Source organism: Moschus berezovskii, chromosome X, assembly GCF_049115385.1.
Source record: "Moschus berezovskii isolate FMDL1 chromosome X, NW_MosBer_1.0, whole genome shotgun sequence".
Classification (NCBI taxonomy): Eukaryota; Metazoa; Chordata; class Mammalia; order Artiodactyla; family Moschidae; genus Moschus; species Moschus berezovskii.
In genome coordinates, this window is record NC_142488.1 from 1,560,366 (window position 1) to 1,581,758 (window position 21,393).

Consider the following 21,393-nt stretch of genomic DNA (forward strand, 5'->3'; position numbering starts at 1 on the left):
AGTAAAGTAAGTCAGAAAGAGAAAAACAGTATCACAAACTAATGCATATATATGGAGAGGGTGGAAGGTATGGGGAGAGTAAGATGGAAGCAGACGTCACTATATGGAACACAGACAGCCAATGGGACTTTGCTGTGTGACTCGGGGGAACTCAGAGCCTGGCTCTGGGGCAACCTAGATTGGTAACCCTATGGCTGATCCATGTGGATGTCTGGGAGAAAGCAATGCAACTGTAAAGCGGTTATCCTTCCGTTAAAAATAAACAGATTTTTTTTTTTTTTACGAAATACACAAGAGTGAAGGAACAGACCCTGTATGGAAAATGGGGCGATTCAGCGCGTCAAGACTTCCGACACATGAGCATGTCTTCTTTCCCTAACCCCTGGCTTCTCAGCAACATCAGTTCAGTTCAGTCGCTCAGTCGTGTCCGACTCTTTGAGACCCCATGGGCCGCAGCACGCCAGGACTCCCTGTCCAGCACCAGCTTCCGGAGCTTGCTCAAACTTGTGTCCGTCGAGTTGGTGAGGCCATCCAACCTTCTCATCCTCTGTCTCACCAACATGTCTCATCAACATAAGTGAATGAAGTCGCTCAGTCGTGTCCGACTCTTTGCGACCCCATGGACACCAGGCGCCTCTGTCCATGGGATTTTCTAGGCAAGAGTACCGGAGTGGGCTGCCATTTCCTTCTCCAGGGAGTCTTCCCGACCCAGGGATCGAACCCAGGTCTCCCGCATTGTAGACAGATGCTTTACCGTCTGAGCCACCAGGGAAGTCATAATTAGACTTTAAGAAAGAGTGGAGATGCCCAACAATAGGGATGGATGGCTGAATCTAGCAGAAAGGGTGTCTGGGTGCCGTGAAACGACCACCTCTGTATGCAGCCCATGGCACTCAGCGTTTACAGAGCTGTGAAATGTCGATAAGATCCTTGCCGACCGGAAGAGGCTGAAGCTGTCCTTATTACACGTCTGCCCTCTCTTCCCTGCTTTGAACATCTGGCTGGGGTCCTTGCTTAAGTTTTATAAAAAAAAATAAAATTCAACGTTCTGAATTCCCCTTTCTTATGTGTGTGTGTTTGGTACCACGCAAAGGGCTTCCCTCGTGGCTCAGTGGGAAAGAATCCGCCTGCAGTGAAAGAGACACAGGTCATCCCTGGGTCAGGAAGATTCCCCTCGAGGAGGAAATGGCAACCCGCTCGAGTATTCTTGCCTGGAAAATCCCTATGGACAGAGGATCCCCAGCGGGCTACAGTCCGTGGGGTCGCAAAGATTGGGACATGACCAAGGGACTAAATATCTGCACCACTTGAAAGTCAACGATGCCCGATTCCTCCCGTAAATAACTATGTGCGCGGCAGTCTCGACAGGTCATGTTTAGATATGAAAATAATTGGAGGATTTGAGCAAGGCCCAGCCTGGGCACTTAATACGTGTTTAATTATAATCATGAGGACAGGAGCTCGGGGCCGAGAGGGGAATTTGGACTTGCAGGAGCGGCATTCACAAATGCACGGAGCCTGCGGGGAGCAACTCGTCTCCAGTGAGTAGAACAGTTTAACTTTGCGATACTTCAGCTTGGGGGATGCTCGTATCTTTATCTGGTCAAGGGAGAGGGGAGAGACTTGAGTGTGAATTTCATCAAATTCTGTCTCTCTTTCTCGCTCCGCCCTTCACATTTTCTGCAGTTTTAAATGTGTGTAGGTATGGGATCATCAGTATATACTACTTTCTCTGGCTTCTTTCACCCAGCGTATTTATCTTTCAATCCATCAATATTGTTATCTCTCTGAATGCTTTGCTCCTTAAAAAATAAATAAATAAATAAACGATAATCTCTGAGTACTACGTATTCTAAGGATTTCTGGCCTCTCCAGACTTGATGGAGTCACATTCACCTGTGGGTGGACACAGGGTGTCCAATCCTACTTTTCTGCAGCGGAGTTTATGTGTTTAGTAATTTTTTTCAGGGGTGCTCTTAAGGAAGGAAGGTGACTTTGGCCACCTCTTTAAAGACTGCCGAAAGATAACGACGGTTTTATAAGACTGTATTTGTGTGTGATGTGTCAGGCTGCTTGAGGCTTCCTTGGTGGCTCAGTTGGTAAAGAATCTGCCTGCGGGAGACCTGGGTTCCATCCCTGGGCTGGGGAAGATCTCCTGGAGAAGGGCATGGCAACCCAGTATTCTTGCCTGGAGAATCCCATGGACAGAGGACCCTGGTGGGCTACAGTCCATGGGGTCTCAAAGAGTCAGACATGGCTGAGAGACTGACACTTTCAGCTTGTCAGCTTCATGCATTTATAGATCTGAAGTCCAATTGCTTCTTGCCCATGTACCTACCTTTAATAACATTCTATGTTAAAATTTGAACAAAATAGCAGGCTATGGGGGTGGGGTGGAGTGAGGAATATAGGCTTAGTTGGAGCAGCTTCTTGGTAGACAGGATCTTCTTGATATTTCTTAAAATCTGGAGTTGATAGACACAGTATTTTGAGGCCATAGGCGTTCCCTTAAATCGTGAAGACAACTTTCCTTCCTGTCTATTTAACAGATAGATTTTGTTGCTTGCCTGTTCAGAAGGACTTTGCAGTGGTGCCTACGACCACCCATTGTAATTCTTTTTTTAAAAAAATTATATATTTTTGGATACACTGGGTCTTTGATGCTACTCCGTTCAGTTCAGTCGCTCAGTCGTGTCTGACTCTTTGCTTCCCCATGGACTGCAGCACACCAGGCCTCCCTGTCCATCACCAACTCCCGGAGTTCGCTCAAACTCACCTCCATCAAGTCAGTGATGCCATCCAGCCATCTCATTCTCTGCCTTCCCCTTCTCTTCCTGTCCTCAATCTTTCCCAGCATCAGGGTCTTTTCCAGTAAGTCAGCTCTTAGCATCAGGTGGCCAAAGGATTGGAGTTTCAGCTTCAGCATCAGTCCTTCCAATGAACACCCAGGACTGATCTCCTTTAGAATGGACTGGTTGGATCTCCTTGCAGTACAAGGGACTCTCAAGAGTCTTCTCCAACACCACAGTTCAAAACCATCAATCCTTCGGAGATCCTTACTGGAGGTCAAAGATGGCAAGATGGCCCTAGGAATTGGACACACACACACACACAGGATTGACTCAGACACCTCACACCGCACGCCGATCTTCAATTTACCAGCCTCGTGAAAAGTCTTCTAAACCCTGTGATTCCCCAGGTCCCTCTCCCATAAAACAGAGCAGCTATCATTAACCCCTCGAGGTGAGCCAGGTAAGGTATTTTGAGGACCCAGTGGGAAGCCGTGTGTAGCGATGCCTTGGGGTTCAGAAAACCCTATAAACTGTTTGGTGGAGTCATTAATCTTTACTACCTGTCATTTGGTCTGTGGGGTGGGTGCTCAGCTGACAGAACCTCATTGATGTGGGGAATTTAAAGCATCCCAAGGCAAGGGGATACCCGGCTGTATCACTCTTGGGACTCTCATAAAACGGTCCTAATGACAGCTGCCCCACACGCTGGTCTGTGGGGATTGAGTCTGGCCACCATGACCCCCAGGTCTACACTGCTGGTCCTTGCACTTTTCAAGGCGAGAGGCATGGGTGGTCTGCCACGCTCAACCATCTTCCATCCTCCCTAGAGGCGCAAACAGTGCGTCTCACACAAACACTTCCTGGACGGCTCCCTGCTTGTGGGTGACCTTTATTTTAGAGGCTCCAGATTGAAGGGTTTTGTTGCTGGTGTTACTTGAGAAAGTGCTTTTATTAACGTTCTTGTCTAGGAACCACAGGGTGTCTTTCTCATCTTTTTATTGGGTGACATTCAGAAGGTGACTGAGCCTCGAAGGAAGTTGTTACTGCTAACTGGTGAAGAATATTTAGAGTGGAACAGAAGATTTAAGTTAGAGGGCTTCCCTGCTGTGGTGTTGGAGAAGACTCTTGCGAGTCCCTTGGAGTGCAAGGAGATCCAACCAGTTCATCCTAAAGGAAATCAGTCCTGAGTGTTCATTGGAAGGACTGATGTTGAAGCTGAAACTCCAATACTTTGACCACCTGATGCAAAAAAACTGACTCATTTGAAAAGACCCTGATGCTGGGAAAGACTGAAGGCAGGAGGAGAAGGGGACGACAGAGGATGAGATGGCTGGATGGCGTCACCGACTCAATGGACATGAGTTTGAGCAAGCTCCAGGAGTTGGTGATGGACAGGGAAGCCTTGCGTGCTGGGGTTCATGGGGTGGCAAAGACTCGGACACGACTGAGTGACTGAACTGAACTGAACTGAACTGGTGGCTCGGATGGTAAAGAATCTGCCTGCAATGTGGGAGACCTGGGTTCAATCGTTGGGTCAGGAAGATCCGCTGGAGAAGGACATGGCCACCCACTCCTGTATTCCTGCCTGGAGAATCCCATGGACAGAGAATGCTGGTGGCCTACAGTCACTGGGGTCACAAAGAGTTGGACACGACAGCAACTGAGCACACATATTTAAATTAGACCTGAATCTCTGTGCCCACGACCTCCCCCTTGCCCTGAGACCTATAATTTAGAGTTGCAAATGAAAACCAGAAAGAAGTTAGACTACTTTAAAAGAAAAAACTCATCTACCCTCCTCAGGAAACTGCATAGACAGTAGACTGTTCTCTAATGAAAGTATATCTTTACTTCATCATTACTTATTGGAAAGAAAAAGATGTAGGGCTTAGAATGTCGAGAATAAATCAGCCACATGAAAAATAAAATTCCTGGGTTAGATATCTAAGGGGAAGCAATGCCTTCTTCCAACAACCCAGGAGAATGTGGTCTGATTTAACTTTGCTTTTCATTGTCAAAGATCTCACGACACTTAGAAGACAATTAACGCAATCCTTAAAAATGCATGTCAGACATTTTATTGTAGTCCTTCACCTTGATTGCTCAGTGCCCTCAGAATGAAGGGTTTTTGTTATCAGACGTACATAAAGGGTGGGAACTATGCCGTCGGAACGACCCACAAATGAAGGGATTGTGCATGACGTTGCCGTGTTCTGTCTGAACAAACATCGCCTGTGTGCAATTCAGTATAAATAATTCAGTGGTGTTTTTTTTTCCATCATCAAGTCCTGTGAGACTCTCTGAGACCCCAAGGACTGCAGCATGCCAGGCCTCCCTGTCTATCACCAACTCCCGGAGTTCACTCAAACTCATGTCCATAGAGTCAGTGATGCCATCCAGCCATCTCATCCTCTGTCGTCCCCATCTCCTCCTGCCTTCAATCTTTCCCAGCATCAGGGTCTTTTCAGTGGGTCGTTGTAAAAAAGACAAAATAGGCTCTTTCACACTTTGGACCATAACCACCCAGTTATAAGAAAAATAACCGCTTTGCAGAAGTTCATTGTTTATTTGTTTCTTTTCTAGGTAACAGTAAGAAGCCATGAGACAGCCATTCTTTGGCTGGTAAGTAGGAAAACTTATAAACCTTCATTACTGTCTGTCTCTAGAGGGAAGGGTGCTTTGTCCAACTCTTCCTCAATCCTGCGGATGTTTCGTCTGTTTATACGTGATAATTGCAATGGGGAGAGTGGTGGGTGCTGTAGGGATTGGTGGAGTCAAACAGAAGTGTTTTCTAAGGGGCTTCCCTGGCGGCTCAATCGGTAAAATATCCACCTGCCAATGCAGAGATGTGGGCTTGACTCCTGGAGAAGGAATGGCAACCCACTCCAGTATTAAAGTGCAGTCGCTCAGTCGTGCCTGACTCTCTGCGACCCCATGGACTGTAGCCCGCCAGACTCCTCTGTCCATGGGATTTTCCAGGCAAGAACACTGGAGTGGGTTGCCATTTCCTTCTCCAGGGGAATCTTCCCGACCCAGGGATCGAACCTGGGTCTCCCGCACTGCAGGTAGACGCTTTACTGTCTGAGCCACCTGGGAAGCTCCAGCATTCTTGCCTGAGAAATCCCATGGACAGAGGAGCCTGGTGGGCTACAGTCCATGGGGGTCGCAAAGAGTTGGATGCAACTTAGCAACTAAACCGCCATCACTGCCATGCCAACTTAGGAATGCCAGCATATTTGGGAATTCACAGAGTAAATGCAAGACCTTTAGAGATGGAAACAGCAAAGCAACGAACGTCGTGGACCACTCTTAAGGAATTTTAAGGAGGGCCGTCTGTGGTCCGGGGTTTCCCAGGTGGCACTCATGGTAAACAACCTGCCTGCCAATGAAGGAGGTGTAAGAGACACAGCTTCGATCCCTGGGTCGGGAAGATCCCCTGAAGGAGAGCATGGCAACCCACTCCAGTATTCTTGCCTGGGGAATCCCATGGACACAGAAGCCTAGCGGGGTACAGTCCATGGGGTCGCAGAGAGTCAGACACGACTGAGCACCTAACACATGAATGATTCCACACTCCAAAATTTAATAGCGTGCATCAGTTCAGTTCAGTTCAGTCACTCAGTCGTGTCCGACTCTCTGTGACCCCATGAATCACAGCACGCCAGGCCTCCCTGTCCATCACCAACTCCCGGACATAGATGTGTTAAATTTCATTTTTCAAACGTCAAAAGAATTCCTAGCATTTATTATTATTTTTGGCAGCTGAGCTCCCCCACCTGATTTATTTTGCAGACATATTTTTCTGATGAAGGAAAAGGAAGAATTACTTTCTGTGTACACATGTAGCTCACCCTGAAAAACCAGTTTTTCATCATTTCTTCCCGGGCTCAGAGCCAAGAAGTTAGTACAGTCTCTGCTTTCCCACCTTTGTGGCTGAGAGCAAAATTATGAAGTTATAAAGTGAATTAAAGCATACAGTTGAGCATGAAAGAAAATCAAGCCTGATTAGCTGGCTATTAACCTCTGATTTTCCATTTTGTTTATACTAAGAAATTAAATTGTTAGGCTCTTTTCTTAAACCTCTGTTCTTGTTTCAAAGGCCTCCTGTCACTAACGCAGTTGAAAAATTATGAGGAATTTAATGTCACAATACATTTAAAATTAATTTGTAAACTATAACACCTTAGGGCTTCCCAGGTGGCGCTAGTGGTAAAGAATCTCCCCGACAATGCAGAAGATGTGTGAGGCTTGAGTTCGATCCCTGGGTTGGGAAGATCTCTTGGAGAAGGAAATGGCAACCCACTCCAGTATTCTTGCCTGGAGAATCCCATGGACAGAGGGGCCTGGCAGGCTACAGTCCATGGGGTCGCAAAGAGTCAGACACGACTGAGCACACACACAGATCTGATGAACATAAATCATGACCTAAAATGTTTTTGTGTGGTTTCTGAGGAAGCCAGCTCCAGGGACACTGCCAAAATACCATTATTTCCTATTTATTTAGTTATTGACCACACCGTACGGCTTGCAGGATCTCAGTTCCCCAACCAGGGATTGGACCCAGGCCATAGTGGTGAAAAACTGGAATCTTAACCACTATGTCACCAGGGAGCTCCCTATGAGTTGCTAGTTTGCATGGGTGCTCAGTCGTGTTTGACTCTTTGCAACCCCATGGACTGTAGTCCCCCCCTCCCCCAGGCTCCTCTGTCCATGGGATTCTCCAGGCAAGAACACTGGAGTGGGTTGCCATTCACTTCTCTGGGGGATCTTTTTGACACAGGGATTGAACCTGGTCTTTTGCATTGGAGGCAGATTCTTTACCATCTGAGCCACCAGGGAAGCCAGTCAGAACACTGGAGTGGCTTGCCATTACCTCCTCCAGGGGGATCTTCCCAACCCAGGGATCGAACCCACATCTCCAGCGTCTCCTGCATTGCGGGTGGATTCTCTACCGCTGAGCTACTGGGGACCCCTCAGTTCCTGTTTTAAGTTGCCTAGAAAGCAAAATGGAACCAATGGTTTCTGGGTGTTTGTTTTTTTTTTATTTATTTATTTTAATTGGAGGCTAATTACTTTACAATATTGTGGTGGTTTTTGCTATACACTGACATGAATCAGCCATGGGTGTACATGTGTTCCCCCTCCTGAACCTCGTCCCACCTCCCTCCCCATCAGTTGCTTCTGTCTGAGCTTTTATTTTTCCTCTGTTTTCTTTTCTTCCCCCTTTCAGGCGCTGCTGGCTGTCAGTGTTCCTGTGGTGCTTCTGTGGGAGCCTTCAGGGAATGTTCGTCACCAGGAACTCAAGACCCAACATTGTCCTCTTCATGGCGGACGACCTTGGGGTGGGAGATTTATGCTGCTACGGGAATAACTCAGTGAGGTAAAGAAACCATCAGCTAAATAGATAAATGAAAGGAACAGAAAAAGGAAAAAAGAAAGAAAGTCGCTGTGGATGGTAGTGTCCCGCCAGCCACGTCTCTTGTCTTGGAGGAGAATGACCTTCAGGAAGCAATTTTCAAACACAACAGCGGAAGGTTTTGTCTCAGGAAAGCTGCAAAACATCAGGAAAGCGTTTGGCTTCCTTTGCAGCTTAGTGTGGGGGCTTCCCGGGTGGTTCAGCAGTAAAGAACCCACCTGCCAATGCAGGAGACACGGGTTCCATCCTTGGTTGGGGAAGATCCCTTGCAGGAGGAGATGGCAACCCACTCCAGTATCCTTTCCTGGAGAATCCTATGGACAGAGGAGCCTGGCGGGCTACAGTCCACGTGGTTGCAAAGAGTCAGACACGACTGAGCGGCTAACACACTTTCACTTTTCATCTGATTATATCTGACGATGCGCTGTGTTAGACTGTCATCAATCTTGCCTGGAGATGCGCTGCTTGGCCCTCTGGTTCCCATCTGTCTAACCAGGGATGGAGTAGATCGGTGGGTTGATGTATAAACAAGGATGTCTTTCAGGTGGACTGGAAACAGAGTCAGGTTGACTCCCCAGGCAGGCTGCCACTGAGTCTCACTCGCTTTGAGCGGGGGAGGGATTCACAAACCCGCCTGCTGGCTTCTCCGTCTGTCTGCAGCACGCCGAACATCGACCGGCTGGCCAGCGAGGGCGTGAGGCTCACCCAGCACCTGGCAGCCGCCTCCATGTGCACCCCGAGCAGGGCCGCCTTCCTGACCGGCCGCTACCCCATCAGATCAGGTGGGGCACGGCAAAGGGGCAGCTGCAGGTCTCTCTTTAAAAAAAAAAAAAATGGTCTTTATTTGTTTAGCGTTGGATTGCTTCAGGTCTAAGTGGTAGCAAGCAGGATTTCATTGCGACATGTGAACTGTTAGTTCTGTCCTGGGGGTTCCAGTTCCCTGACCAGGGGTCGAACCCGTGACACTCCCCCTGCACGGGGCGGGGGAAGCATGGAGTCTTAGCCACTGGACCACCAGGGGGAAGTCTTCTGCAACTCTTCATGCAAACGCTCCAGAGGTCACATGGAAATGTTAAAAATCTAAATTCACACGGGAGTTGTTGCTATAGCTGGACATCTGAGAGAGGTGTGTGACTTGCCCAGGGGCCACCAAGCCTGCTTACCGGTGTGCATATAGTGACATGGTTTGATCCCCTGGTGAGCAACTCCCAGGCAACCTTGAACATGCCCTTTTCCAGAAATCTGTAGTAAGAGCCCCCAGGAGGCTCCTTGTGTCTTAAAGCTAGCAGAGGTTTTTTTTGGGGGGGTTTTCATGAAAGGAGGTGTGTCCAGCCTCTGGGGACGAGACTGGAACATCAGAAGGACCAGTTGAGAAGAAAGTCTGGCAGAGAAAATGGAAAGGAAATGACGGATTCCTCTTGATGAGTGTCTACTTTTCCCTGCCTCACAGTCCTCCCCTCCCTACCCATCACAATTTCAACATGTAGACTTAGGCAGGTTGAGGATCATCATCCCGACTTAATTTTTCTTTTTTGCATCATGAGTTTGGAATTGGGGGACCTCTGTGATGGCTCAGTGGGTAAAGAATCCACCCGGCAGTGCAGGAGACACGGAAGACACGAGTTTGACCCCTGGGTGGGGAGGATCTCCTGGAGGAGGGCATGGCCACCCGCTCCCAGGATTCTCGTCTGGAGTATCTGCATGGACAGAGGAGCCTGGCGGGCTGCAGTCCGTGGGGTCGCCACGATGAGACCCCGGTCCTCACCCACCGTCTGCTTCTATGATCGTAGGAATGGCAGCCTCCTCCGACCTGAATCGTGACGTGGTCTGGCTCGGAGGGTCGGGCGGTCTGCCCCCCAATGAGACAACTTTCGCCAAGCTTCTGCAGCATCGAGGTTACCACACGGGACTCATAGGTATGGCCTTGACCATGAAAACATGCCCTTTCGGGTTCCCTTTCCTTGGGGTCATCCTTCCCAGGGAGGTTCAATGAGCACACGGTAGTGGACTTCTCTTTGACATGATACATGGTAGGGCTGGGGGGAGGAATTTAAGACACAATTTTAAGGGCCTTCGGTATTGAGAACCAAGTGTGCCAAGGATCTCAAGAAGGCAAAGTAAGTACGGTGCGTGTTCGTTGCTCATGAAACGGAATACTTTATAGAAAGGGTGCTAGTCTTGTGATAGCACGGGTAGCAACGTTTAAGGGTGTCCCCTTGAACTTGAGAACTGCAGGCTGCAGTGGTGATCAAATTCAGGCAATACTTGGTCTGTTGACTTAGGTCGCCTGACATTCTATAACCTCATGGGGGGAGGGGGTGTGTGATGAGTAAGACAGGATGACCCCCAAGGAAGTTTATCCCTAGGATTCTCCAGGCAAGAATACTGGAGTGGGTTGCCATTTCCTTCTCCAGGGGATCTTCCCCACTCAGGGATCGAACTCGGGTGTCCTGCCTTGCAGGCGGATTCTTTACCGTCTGAGTCCCCAGCGAAGCCTGCTTGCTTGGTATAGCCACTGGTTTTAGGATTCTCAACGTGGATTGCAAGACTATTAAGTCATCGGAGATGTTCTCAAAAAGAAAAAAAAAAAAGAATGAAATCCTTCATAAATGACCAACAGGTAGTTCATTCCTGTGAAATTCTTGGTAGTATCCTGCGAATGGAGTTTTCTAAAGTACCTTTCAGGAAACGTTCTGCTGCTGCTGCTGCTGCTAAGTCACTTCAGTCGTGTCCGACTCTGCGTGACCCCATAGACGGCAGCCCACCAGGCTCCCCTGTCCCTGGGATTCTCCAGGGAAGAACACTGGAGTGGGTTGCCATTTCCTTCTCCAGTGCATGAAAGTGAAAAGTGAAAGTGAAGTTGCTCTAGGGCAGCTCCAAATCTGCGGTTCAAATTCACCTCTGCCATGACTAAGTAATGAATCAGATCTCAGGCTGATTAATGAATCTAGATGATGAATCTTCTACCTGGTAGTAAAAGCTTCCCTGGTGGCTCCGGGGTAAAGAACCCGCCTGCCAATGCAGGAGCCTCGGATTCAGTTCCTCAGTTGGGGAAGATCCCCTGGAGGAGGCAACGGCAACCTGCTCCAGGATTCTTGCCTGGAGAATCCCCACGCACAGAAGAGCCAGCTGGGGCTACAGTCCAGGGGGGTTGCAACGAATCGGACACTGCTGACCATGGTCGTTCGGACACTGCTGACTGCGGTCGTCCAGAGCACAAGAAATTGCTATGTCCGCTTTAACTTCCTTTTTTTAAATTAATTTAATTGATAATAAAATAAATATTAATTAATTTAATTTAATTTAATTACAATATTGCAGTGGTTTTTGCCATATGTTGAGATGAATCCGCCCTGGGTGTCCACCGTAACTTCCTTTTGTAAAAAATTAATTTATTTTCATTGGAGGCTAATTACAATATTGCAGTGTGTTTTGCCATACATTGAGATGAATCCGCCCTGGGCATCCACGTGCCCTCTGGAACTTTCTGCTGAGGGCGACCCACCTCCTAGAGAGGGAGGGATGCCGTTGTTGCCCTGGCAACATCTCCATGTCCCCCCACTCCCAGGAAAGTGGCACCAGGGCCTGAGCTGTGCGTCCCGCAATGACCACTGCTACCACCCACTCAACCACGGCTTTGACTACTTCTACGGGCTGCCCTTCGAGCTGCTGAGCGACTGCCAGGGGTTCCACACGCCGGAGCTGCACCGCCGGGTGAGGGTCCGGCTCTGGGCGTCCACGGTGGTGCTGGGCCTCATCCCCCTGCTCCTGCTCATCCCCACGTGCGCGCGCTGGTTCCTGGTCCCCTGGCCGGTGATCCTGGCCTTCGCCGTGCTGGCCCTCGTGTTCTTCGTGAGCTGGTTCTCCAGCTACGGCTTTACCTGCCGCTGGAACTGCGTGCTCATGCGGAACCACGAGATCGTCCAGCAGCCGGTCAGACTGGAGAGGCTCAGCTCCCTCATGCTCAAGGAGGCGCTGGCCTTCATCGACAGGTAGGTGTCTCTTTCTGGCTCGATGCCCACCCACCGTCCCAAACCCCCACCCCGGTCAGACTCGCGATGTTTTTTTTATTTTCAGAGAAGTTGGGTACCGCTTGGTGATAGGCGCTTTGTGTGTTTGTGTGTGTGTGTGTGTGATATTTGTGATACACTGAACTCTCTCCTTGAAATAAATAAGAGTGTTAACTTTCTTTAAAAAAAAAAATAGATGCATTTAAAAAAAAGTGTTTTGATTTACTTTGGGCTGCACTGGGCTTTCGGTGTTGCTGTGGGTAGGCTTCCCAGGTGGCGCTTAAGTGATGAAGAACTTGCCTGCCGAGGTAAGAGACCCAAGTTCTATCCTTGCACGGGGAAGATCCCCTGGAGGAGGGCATGGCGACCCTTTGCAGTATTCTTGCCTGGAGAATCCCACGGACAGACGAGCCTGGTGGGCTGCAGTCCACGCGGTTGCAAAGAGTCAGGCACGACTGAGTGACTCACGCTTCTTCATACCACTGGGCCACCAGGGAAGCCCAACAGTGAAATGTCCCGCAAAATTTGAATACTGAAAAGGGAGAGAAATGTGTTTCGCTCCCTGGGGGGAAAAGCCAAAAACGTAATTACTCTATTTTAATCGATACGGTTTCTTCTTCGTATACCCCCTTAGATATAGTTCAGCTCAGTCGCTCAGTCGTGTCCGACTCTTTGCGACCCCACGGACCGCAGCACGCCAGGCCTCCCTGGCCATCACCCACTCCCGGAGCTCACTCAAACGCGCATCCGTCGAGTCGGTGGCGCCATCCAGCCGTCTCCTCCTCTGTCGTCCCCTCAGGTATAAGCGTGGACCATTCCTGCTGTTCATTTCGTTCCTTCACGTCCACACGCCCCTGATCACCAAGGAGAAATTCGTCGGGCACAGTAAATTCGGCTTGTATGGCGACAATGTGGAAGAGATGGACTGGATGGTGGGTAGGTGGTCACTCTCTGGTTTCGAAGCGTCTTTTTCACAGACTAGAGGAAAACGAGTCTCCGTGAATGCCATCAAATAAGGGACAACCCCCTGCGTGTTTGGGGAAGTGGAGGCGTATTTGTTGGGCTGAATTATACGAAAAGCTGGCTCTAGGTGCAGTGAAATTTTCCAAGGAAAGAGCCACGATTTATGAAATACAGGTTCTCTGGTTTAAAGAGAACCACTTTCCCAAAAAAACTCATTCGGGGGACGAATAAGGTTGTGCTGTAGAGCTGACTCACTGGAGGAGAACTTGATGCTGAGAATAACTATGTAATGTTTCTGTTTTACATATTACATAGTCTCATATCTCTTGCTCGTACCCTGTCATGTCCGATTCTCTGCGACCCCATGGACTGCAGCCCGCCAGGCTCCTCTGTCCATGGGATTCTCCAGGCAATAACACTGGAGTGGGTTGCCATGCCCTGCTCCAGGGGGTCTTCCCGACCCAGGGATCAAACCTGAGACTCCTGAGTTGGCAGGTGGATTCTTTACCCCTGAGCCACCTGGGAAACCCTATTTATAATATAGAGCATAGTATATGATACTCAGAATATTATCAAAATTATATGGCGTAGTTATATAAATATATTTACACATAAATAAGATATTATAAACCATCTATATGGTTTATTGGGGGCTTCCCTGGTGGTTTGGATGGTAAAGAATCCACCTGCAACTCAGGAGATCCAGGCTTGATCCCTGGGTCGGGAAGATCCCCTGGAGAAGGAAATGGCTCCCCACTCCAGTATTCTTGCCTGCAGAATTCCATATTACAAGTCATTATAATAATTAATTTAGTGCATTATGAAATATAAACTGTCTTATATTTATTATATAATAAACAAGTTATACATGCAATATCATTACATATTTGTATAGAATATTTATTTACATATAAACATTAAATTTTTATATATTACAGCCTTCATTATATATTACTTATCATTGATGATTTAACATGCTGGACAGGGAGGCCTGGCGTGCTGTGATTCATGGGGTCACGGAGAGTCAGACACGACTGAGCGACTGAACTGAACTGAACTGAACATATAGACCTTTAATACTATTATAGGGCTTCCCTCGTAGCTCAGTTGGTAAAGAATCTGCCTGCTATGCAGAAGACTGAGTTGGGAAGATGTCCCGGAGAAGGAAATGGCAATCCCCTCCAGTATTCCTGCCTGGAAAATCCCATGGGCAGAGGAGCCTGGTGGGCTACACTCCATGGAGTCTCAAAGAGTCAGACGTGACTTAGCGACTAAACCACCACCACCATACTTATTATATAATAATACATTACATATCATCTTCTTATATATATTTGTATTAAATATATGCTTAGCATAAATCCATTACATGTGTCATATGATACCATAAATATAAAATAATTATACATATATACAAATATCGTCTTATGCTGTATCGTATATATGGTATATAACGAATATATATATTATATATATGGTATATTACATATATATGGTATATTATGTATATATATGGTATATACGTTATATTTTGGAGAAGGCGATGGCACCCCACTCCAATACTCTTGCCTGGAAAATCCCATGGGCGGAGGAGCCTAGTAGGCTGCAGTCCATGGGGTCGTGAGGAGTCAGACTTGACTTCACTTTCACTTTTCACTTTCATGCGTTGGAGAAGGCAATAGCAACCCACTCCAGTGTTCTTGCCTGGAGAATCCCAGGGACGGGGGAGCCTGGTGGGCTGCCATCTATGGGGTCACACAGAGTTGGACACGACTGACTCGACTTAGCAACAGCAGCAGCAGGGGCAGCAACATGTTATATTACGTATAATGGTATATTACATATATATATGGTATATCATGTATAATGGTATTGGTATATTACAAATAGTATCCATTGCAGATCTACTATATAACACATAGTGTATATATCCTATATATATATACAAGTGTCTACAAGGGTGATTTAGTGCATATTATACAATAGAAAGTAGGATAACCATTTTAGCATTACATGTAACCGTGTTGCACGGTTACAGTCAAGCACATAGCGTTACACGCACAATACTAGAGACACACCAGAAGACCCTCGGTGCATCCTGAAACGTGACAGCTTCCGCCTCTCCCCCTCCACCAGGAAAGGTCCTGGAGGCCCTGGACCGGGAGCACCTGGCCAACCACACGCTGGTCTACTTCACCTCGGACAACGGGGGCCGCCTGGAGGCGCAGGACCGCAGCGGGCAGCGGGGCGGCTGGAACGGGCGCTACAAAGGTGATGCGCGTGGAGGGCGGCGTGGTCCCCGGGTGGCACCGGGGCGGGACCCACCTGGCTTTGTGCCTGCGTGCTCAGTCACTTCCGTCACCTCTGACCCTTGGGTCTCAGCATCTCTGCAACGTCCAGTCCCCCACTCTCTGAATCTCATCGCTTCTAAGAGATTTAATATATGGAGCCTTCTTCTCTTTGTGACCCCCATGAACGGTAGCCTGCCACCGCTCCTCTGTCCATGCGATTCTCCAGGAAGAACACTGCAGTGAGTTGCCCATTCCCTTCTCCAGGGGATCTTCCCGGCCCAGGGATCGAACTCCAGTCTCCTGCACTGGCAGGTGGGTTATTGACCCACTGAGCCACCTGGGAAGCCCTCACCTGGCTTTGCTTTGTGTTAACTCATTTGCAAAGATTGTTGGGGGAGTTTTGTGTGCATTATACTCGCTTAGGACGCTAGATGGGAAAAGACTGCATGTTTGGGGACATTCCCAAGAGTCTAGGACAAAATATTTCTTGAGTCATGAAAGCTTGCTCAGAGTAAGGGCGCAGTGACTGTCTCGAAGACAGTCTTATTCTTAGCCCTCTACGTCACAATATTCCCATTAGGACGGCGCTTCTTTTTTTAATGATCATTACTGGGTTTGTGGCGTAGACGCTGGAAGTCCGCAGCTGGAGTTTTCTAGTCTTGAAAGCGAGAACTTGGCCTCGGTGTTCTTTGTATCTTTCTGCGAATATATTTTACTGGCTTGTTGTTGTTCAGTGGCTACGTCATATCCAACTCTTTGCGAGAAGGGCGTGGCAACCCACTGCAGTATTCTTGCCTGGAGATTTCCACGGACAGAGGAACCTGGCGGGCTACCGTCCGTGGGGTCGCAAAAGAGAAGAATGCTTCTCTTAGAAGCAAAGAGATTTCGGAACCTGGAGACTGGACGTTGAAGAGATGCTGAGATTCAGAACTGAACTGGGTTTGGGAACGGAGCGCAAGCGTTTTCTGAATGTCCAGTTTTAAGCCAGCCTTTTTCACTCTCCTCTTTGACTTTCAACAAGAGGCTCTTTAGTTCCTCTTCGCTCTCGGCCATAAGGGTGGTGTCATCTGCATATCTGAGGTTATTGATATTTTCTGCCCTCAATCTTGATTCCAGCTTGCCACTGGCGTGGCCAGTGGCGATTTTCAGATACACAGAGAATGAGTCCGTGGGGCTGAATTCCCCTTCGGTTTTTCATCTTTGATTTCAGGAGGCAGAGGCATGGCTGGATGGGAAGGGGGCATCCGGGTGCCCGGAATTTTCCGGTGGCCAACAGTCCTGGAGGCGGGGAAGGTCATCGACGAACCTACAAGCCTCATGGACATTTTCCCGACGCTGTCTTATATTGGAGGAGGCATTCCGCCACCGGGCAGGTACGAGAGCTTGCTTGCCCCTCGTGGAGGGACATCTATTTGGCCATCAGGCTTCTCTGTCTGTGGGGATTCTCCAGACAAGAATGCTGGAGTGGGTTGCCATTTCTTCCTCCAGGGGGATCTTCCTGACACAGGGATTGAACCTGGGTCTCCTGCCTTGCAGGCAGATTCTTTCCCATCTGAGTCACCAGGGAAGCACATATTTGGCGCCTATGCAGATGTACTAGAAAATTTTGTGTGCGTGTGAAGCATGTTACTGAACCCTCAGGATTCTGCCATGATGGCCCGATGACTTCTTTGTCCCCACATTTCATGGTAGAATTGCTTGTCCATTTTCCTCTTGGAATATGTTCTTACTTTCTCTCTCATACTTATTTAGGCTCATCTCTGGCGGCCCTCAGGGGTGGGATCTGAGCCTCCTTCATTTTCATATCCCTCGAAACATCTAGATACTTAATCACTTCAGTCCTGTCCGACTCTTTGAGACCCCAATGGACTGTAGCCGCGCCAGGCTCCTCTGTCCATGGGATGCTCCGGGCAAGAATCCTGGAGTGGGTTGTCATGCCCTCCTCTAGGGGATCTTCCAGAGCCAGGGATGGAACCCAGGTCTCCTGCACTGCAGGCGGATTCTTCACCATGTTAGCCACCGGGGAAGCCCTGCAGCATCTAGACCATTGAGTAAATATTTGCTTCGTGAATTCCCAAATAGAAGTAGGTACGTGTCAATCTATATGTGATGAAGGTTGCTGCATTTCTCTATGGGATTTGAAATGAATAAATGAAGTAGAAATATCAACTGCATGGGTGTGAATCTGAGCAAATTCTAGGAGATAGTGGAGAACAAGGAGCCTGGCAGGATGCAGAGTCCATAGGGTCACAAACAGTGAGACACGACTGAGCAACTGAACAACATGTCTGTTTATTCGAGGCAGGGTTTCTGTTGAATCAGATGAGTGTTGTTCAGTCGTTCAGTTGTGTCCGTCTCTTTGTGACCCTGTGGACTGCAGCACGCCAGGCCTCCCTGTCCATCACCATCTCCTGGAGTTCACTCAAACTCATGTCGGTTGAGTGATGCCATCCAACCATCTCATCCTCTGTCGTCCCCTTCTCCTCCCGCCTTCAATCTTTCCCAGCATCAGGGTCTTTTCCAATGAGTCGGATCTTTGCATCAGGTGGCCAAAGAATTGGAGTTTCAGCTTCAGCATCAGTCCTTGCAGTGAACATTCAGGACCGATTTCCTTCAGGATGGACTGGTTGGCTCTCCTTGCAGCCCAAAGGACTCTCAAGAGCCTTTGCCAGCATCACCGTTCAAAAGCCTTAATTCTTGGGCGCTCAGCCTTCTTTATGGTCCAACTCTCACATCCATACATGACCACTGGAAAAGCCATAGCTCAGACTATGAGTGTAATGAGCTCAACTGTCTAATCCGTGGGACTCCTGCATGGTGTCTGACAAGGAACCAGAGTCCTAGTTCCAGCTGCTCAGCTCTCCCATGGCCTTAGAAACTGTGTAATGAGTTACACGGCTTCTCCATCTTTATTAATTGTGAAACAAGTGAAAGTGCGTGTTGAGCTTTCCACAGGATTTTCCTCGTCCTTGTCCGCTCCTCCCCGCTCCTGCCTCCCCTTCGTAGCCTCCAAGACTCGACCACGCCTCCCTCACCTTTCTCTGCCTCTCCCCTTCTCTCCCCAGAGTGATTGACGGCCGCAACCTCATGCCACTCTTGGAAGGCAGGGTGTCCCGCTCGGAGCACGAGTTCCTCTTCCACTACTGCGGGGTCTCCCTGCACACGGCCAGGTGGTATCAGAAGGACTGTGAGTATGAGGGTGACCGACACGTGGGGACACGGCAAGGACCCCTCCTTGTCTCTCTGTCTCCTGGGGGAGGGCACGCTGTGTGCCGGGAATACCCCTTCTCGTGATTGTTCTTGCAGAAAGTGACTTAAAAACGGCTGTTCGTTATGGTAGAAATCACAGTAGGATTTTAGCGGTATGTCTGTGCGTGTGTGTCCCTAAGCTCTTGTGCATAATTATGACAAAGGGAGGAAGAAGGCCAGGCAGAGACAGAGAGAAAGTGAATTCCCGAAACAGAGGACAGTGAGATCATTAGCAACAAAAGCTAATGTCTTTGTCAAACCCAGACATCGGTCACGAACTGCCACCTTCTGAGTCATTGCCCGAGTTCCGTGTTTACTCTGGTAAATTCACGCAAACAGATATAAATGGACCAGCGGCATCGATTTCCTCACATTTGTAAAAAAAGATTTCTTTTGGAGACGTTCCAGATTTTTGACTGCATTTGGCCATTTGCTGAAAAGATAGCGATGTTCACACGTATGATCCAGCCTTTGTGGTGTGATCTGTTCTTTGAGTCAGTGTGGATGAGTCTTCCGTGTAAAATAAAAACAAGGAAAAATCTCTTCCTTTTAGACTACGTATCAGTTAGAGTTAGTTCAGTGGTAGGGAACAAAAGAAAAAACCCTCTATCCGTGAGGAATAAAAACCTCCCAGATTTTACAAGCGAGGGATAAACAAATAGAATTTGATTCATTTTTTCTTAATAATGATTCTAGAAATTGGGAGCAGAGGGCTGATACAGTGTTCAATGCCATTATCAGGGACCATTAAACCACTTCTGTCACGTCAGCTTCCATTCTCATGTTTCTGACCCCATGGCTGCAAAATGGCTGCTGTTCCTCCAGGCATCACATTTACGCTTCACCCAGGAAGTAGAGACAACAGCAAAAGGGGTGAAGGATTCAGCCAGGGGATTTAGTCTTAATTTAATTCAAAAAAGCATAGCTGTCCCGCAAGAGCCTAGCAGAGGACTTCCGTAGACGTCGGGTTGATCAGAGATTGGGGTGTGGTGGTGTTTTCTGTTTGAAACCGACCTCTGGAAATGGAATTGCTAAGCAATGACATGAAAGACAGAGAGAGAAAGAAAGAAGTGAAAGGAGGGAGTGGGGAAAGCGGGAGGGAAGGAGAGGGGGAGGGAAAAAAGAAGGAAATAAGAGAGAAAGGGAGATGGAAAGAAGAAAGAATAAGGAAGGCCTGATTTCACCAAATAACTTCTGCCCGTTTAAGATCTGCAAGTGGTGTTTAGCCTTAGGAACGTTTGCATTTGCCCCATGCCAAGTCGAACTGAGTTAGTTTGAATGATCATTTCTATGACAGAAGCAGCCATTCAGGTCGTTAACTGTTGTCTCCCAAGGCTCTAAGGGTGAGATAAAAAAGTCTTTCAGGTTGCCCGTGAAATTGTGCATCGTTCTTACAGTCGAAGAACTACAGCCCTGCTGTGTAATTCCGTGCAGAAGATTTTCAGTTGTTAGCAAAAGCAGTTGCTATAAATATATATAATTTTATTGGAGTGTAATTGCTTTGTAAGTTTATGTTAGTTTCTGCTGTACAAGTGAATCCACCATATGTTTACACATGTCCCCTCCCTCTTAAGCCTTCCTTCTTGACTAGGTCATCACAGAGCCCCAAGCTGAGCTCCCTGTGTTATACAGCAGCTTGCCACTAGCTATTGATATTTTAATGATAAAAAAAATCCTAAAATAATAACAAAGACAGCATCCCAGTGGGGCTCTGTCTTCCAGGTGCAACCGTATGGAAGGTGCATTTCGTGACGCCCAAGTTCTCCCCGGAGGGAGCAGGCGCCTGCTACGGGAGTGGAGTCTGTCCGTGTTCGGGCGATGTCACCTACCACGACCCTCCTCTGCTCTTTGACATCTCGAGAGACCCTTCCGAGTCGAGACCTCTCAACCCCGACAACGAAGCCTTGTTTGACTCCGTGGTTAAGAAGATCGAAGCGGCCGTCAGGCAGCACCGTGGGACCCTCACACCAGTCCCTCAGCAGCTCTCCGTCTTCAACACCCTTTGGAAACCGTGGCTGCAGCCCTGCTGTGGGACCTTCCCTTTCTGTGGCTGCGACAAGGCTGATGACATAGTATCTGCAGCGTGGTGAGCAGAGAGGGGCTGCTTGTTACCAAGCAGCAACACGCTGTTACTACAGAGATCTCAGCTGCCTCATTCATTCCGCTCGGGATCAAAGACGATGTCCCTCTGTCATTTTGTCTTTAAAAACCTCAGATTTTAGATCTTTCCTCAAGTCATGTCCAGGAGCATGGTGAAACAAAAGTGGATCCGTATACCCGTGAAACTATGGAGCATTCATTTTACCTTTTTTTTTTTCCATATGATTCTGTCCTTGTTCAGGAAAGAAGACTGATTGAGAGGACATTCTGCAGAGTGACAAGAATCTCGATGATACCTTCCACAGAAAATGATTAGAAGCAGCCCTTTTGATGCCACTGTCTTTACATTCACGATGCTGTTAGAAATGTCTCCATGCAGATCCTAAACCCAGAGACACTGTTTTTGGATCTGAGCTTAGACGAATTTGGCAAGTTTCTTCTTGGTTTGCATCACGGAGACTATGAAAATTCTCAAAATAGGCAGAGAAGACTCACAGCTACAGTAACGCCGTGATAGTGTGGATGTGTGTTTTTGAAACACTTTGCAAAACTTAGAGGAGGCAACTAGTCTC

At 48.2% G+C, this 21,393-nt stretch overlaps 1 protein-coding gene across 1 annotated transcript; it reads left to right on the top strand.

Annotated features, from left to right (window-relative positions):
• The first annotated feature begins 5,391 nt into the window (after positions 1-5,391).
• LOC129564480 (arylsulfatase H) lies at positions 5,392-20,811 on the top strand. Its single transcript, XM_055438496.2, has 10 exons — positions 5,392-5,414; positions 8,023-8,172; positions 8,869-8,990; positions 9,999-10,124; positions 11,777-12,200; positions 13,018-13,154; positions 15,318-15,452; positions 16,683-16,845; positions 18,538-18,659; positions 20,444-20,811. The coding sequence occupies exons 1-10, from the start codon at positions 5,392-5,394 to the stop codon at positions 20,809-20,811; spliced, it is 1,770 nt and encodes a 589-aa protein (XP_055294471.2).
• The last annotated feature ends 582 nt before the right edge of the window (positions 20,812-21,393 follow it).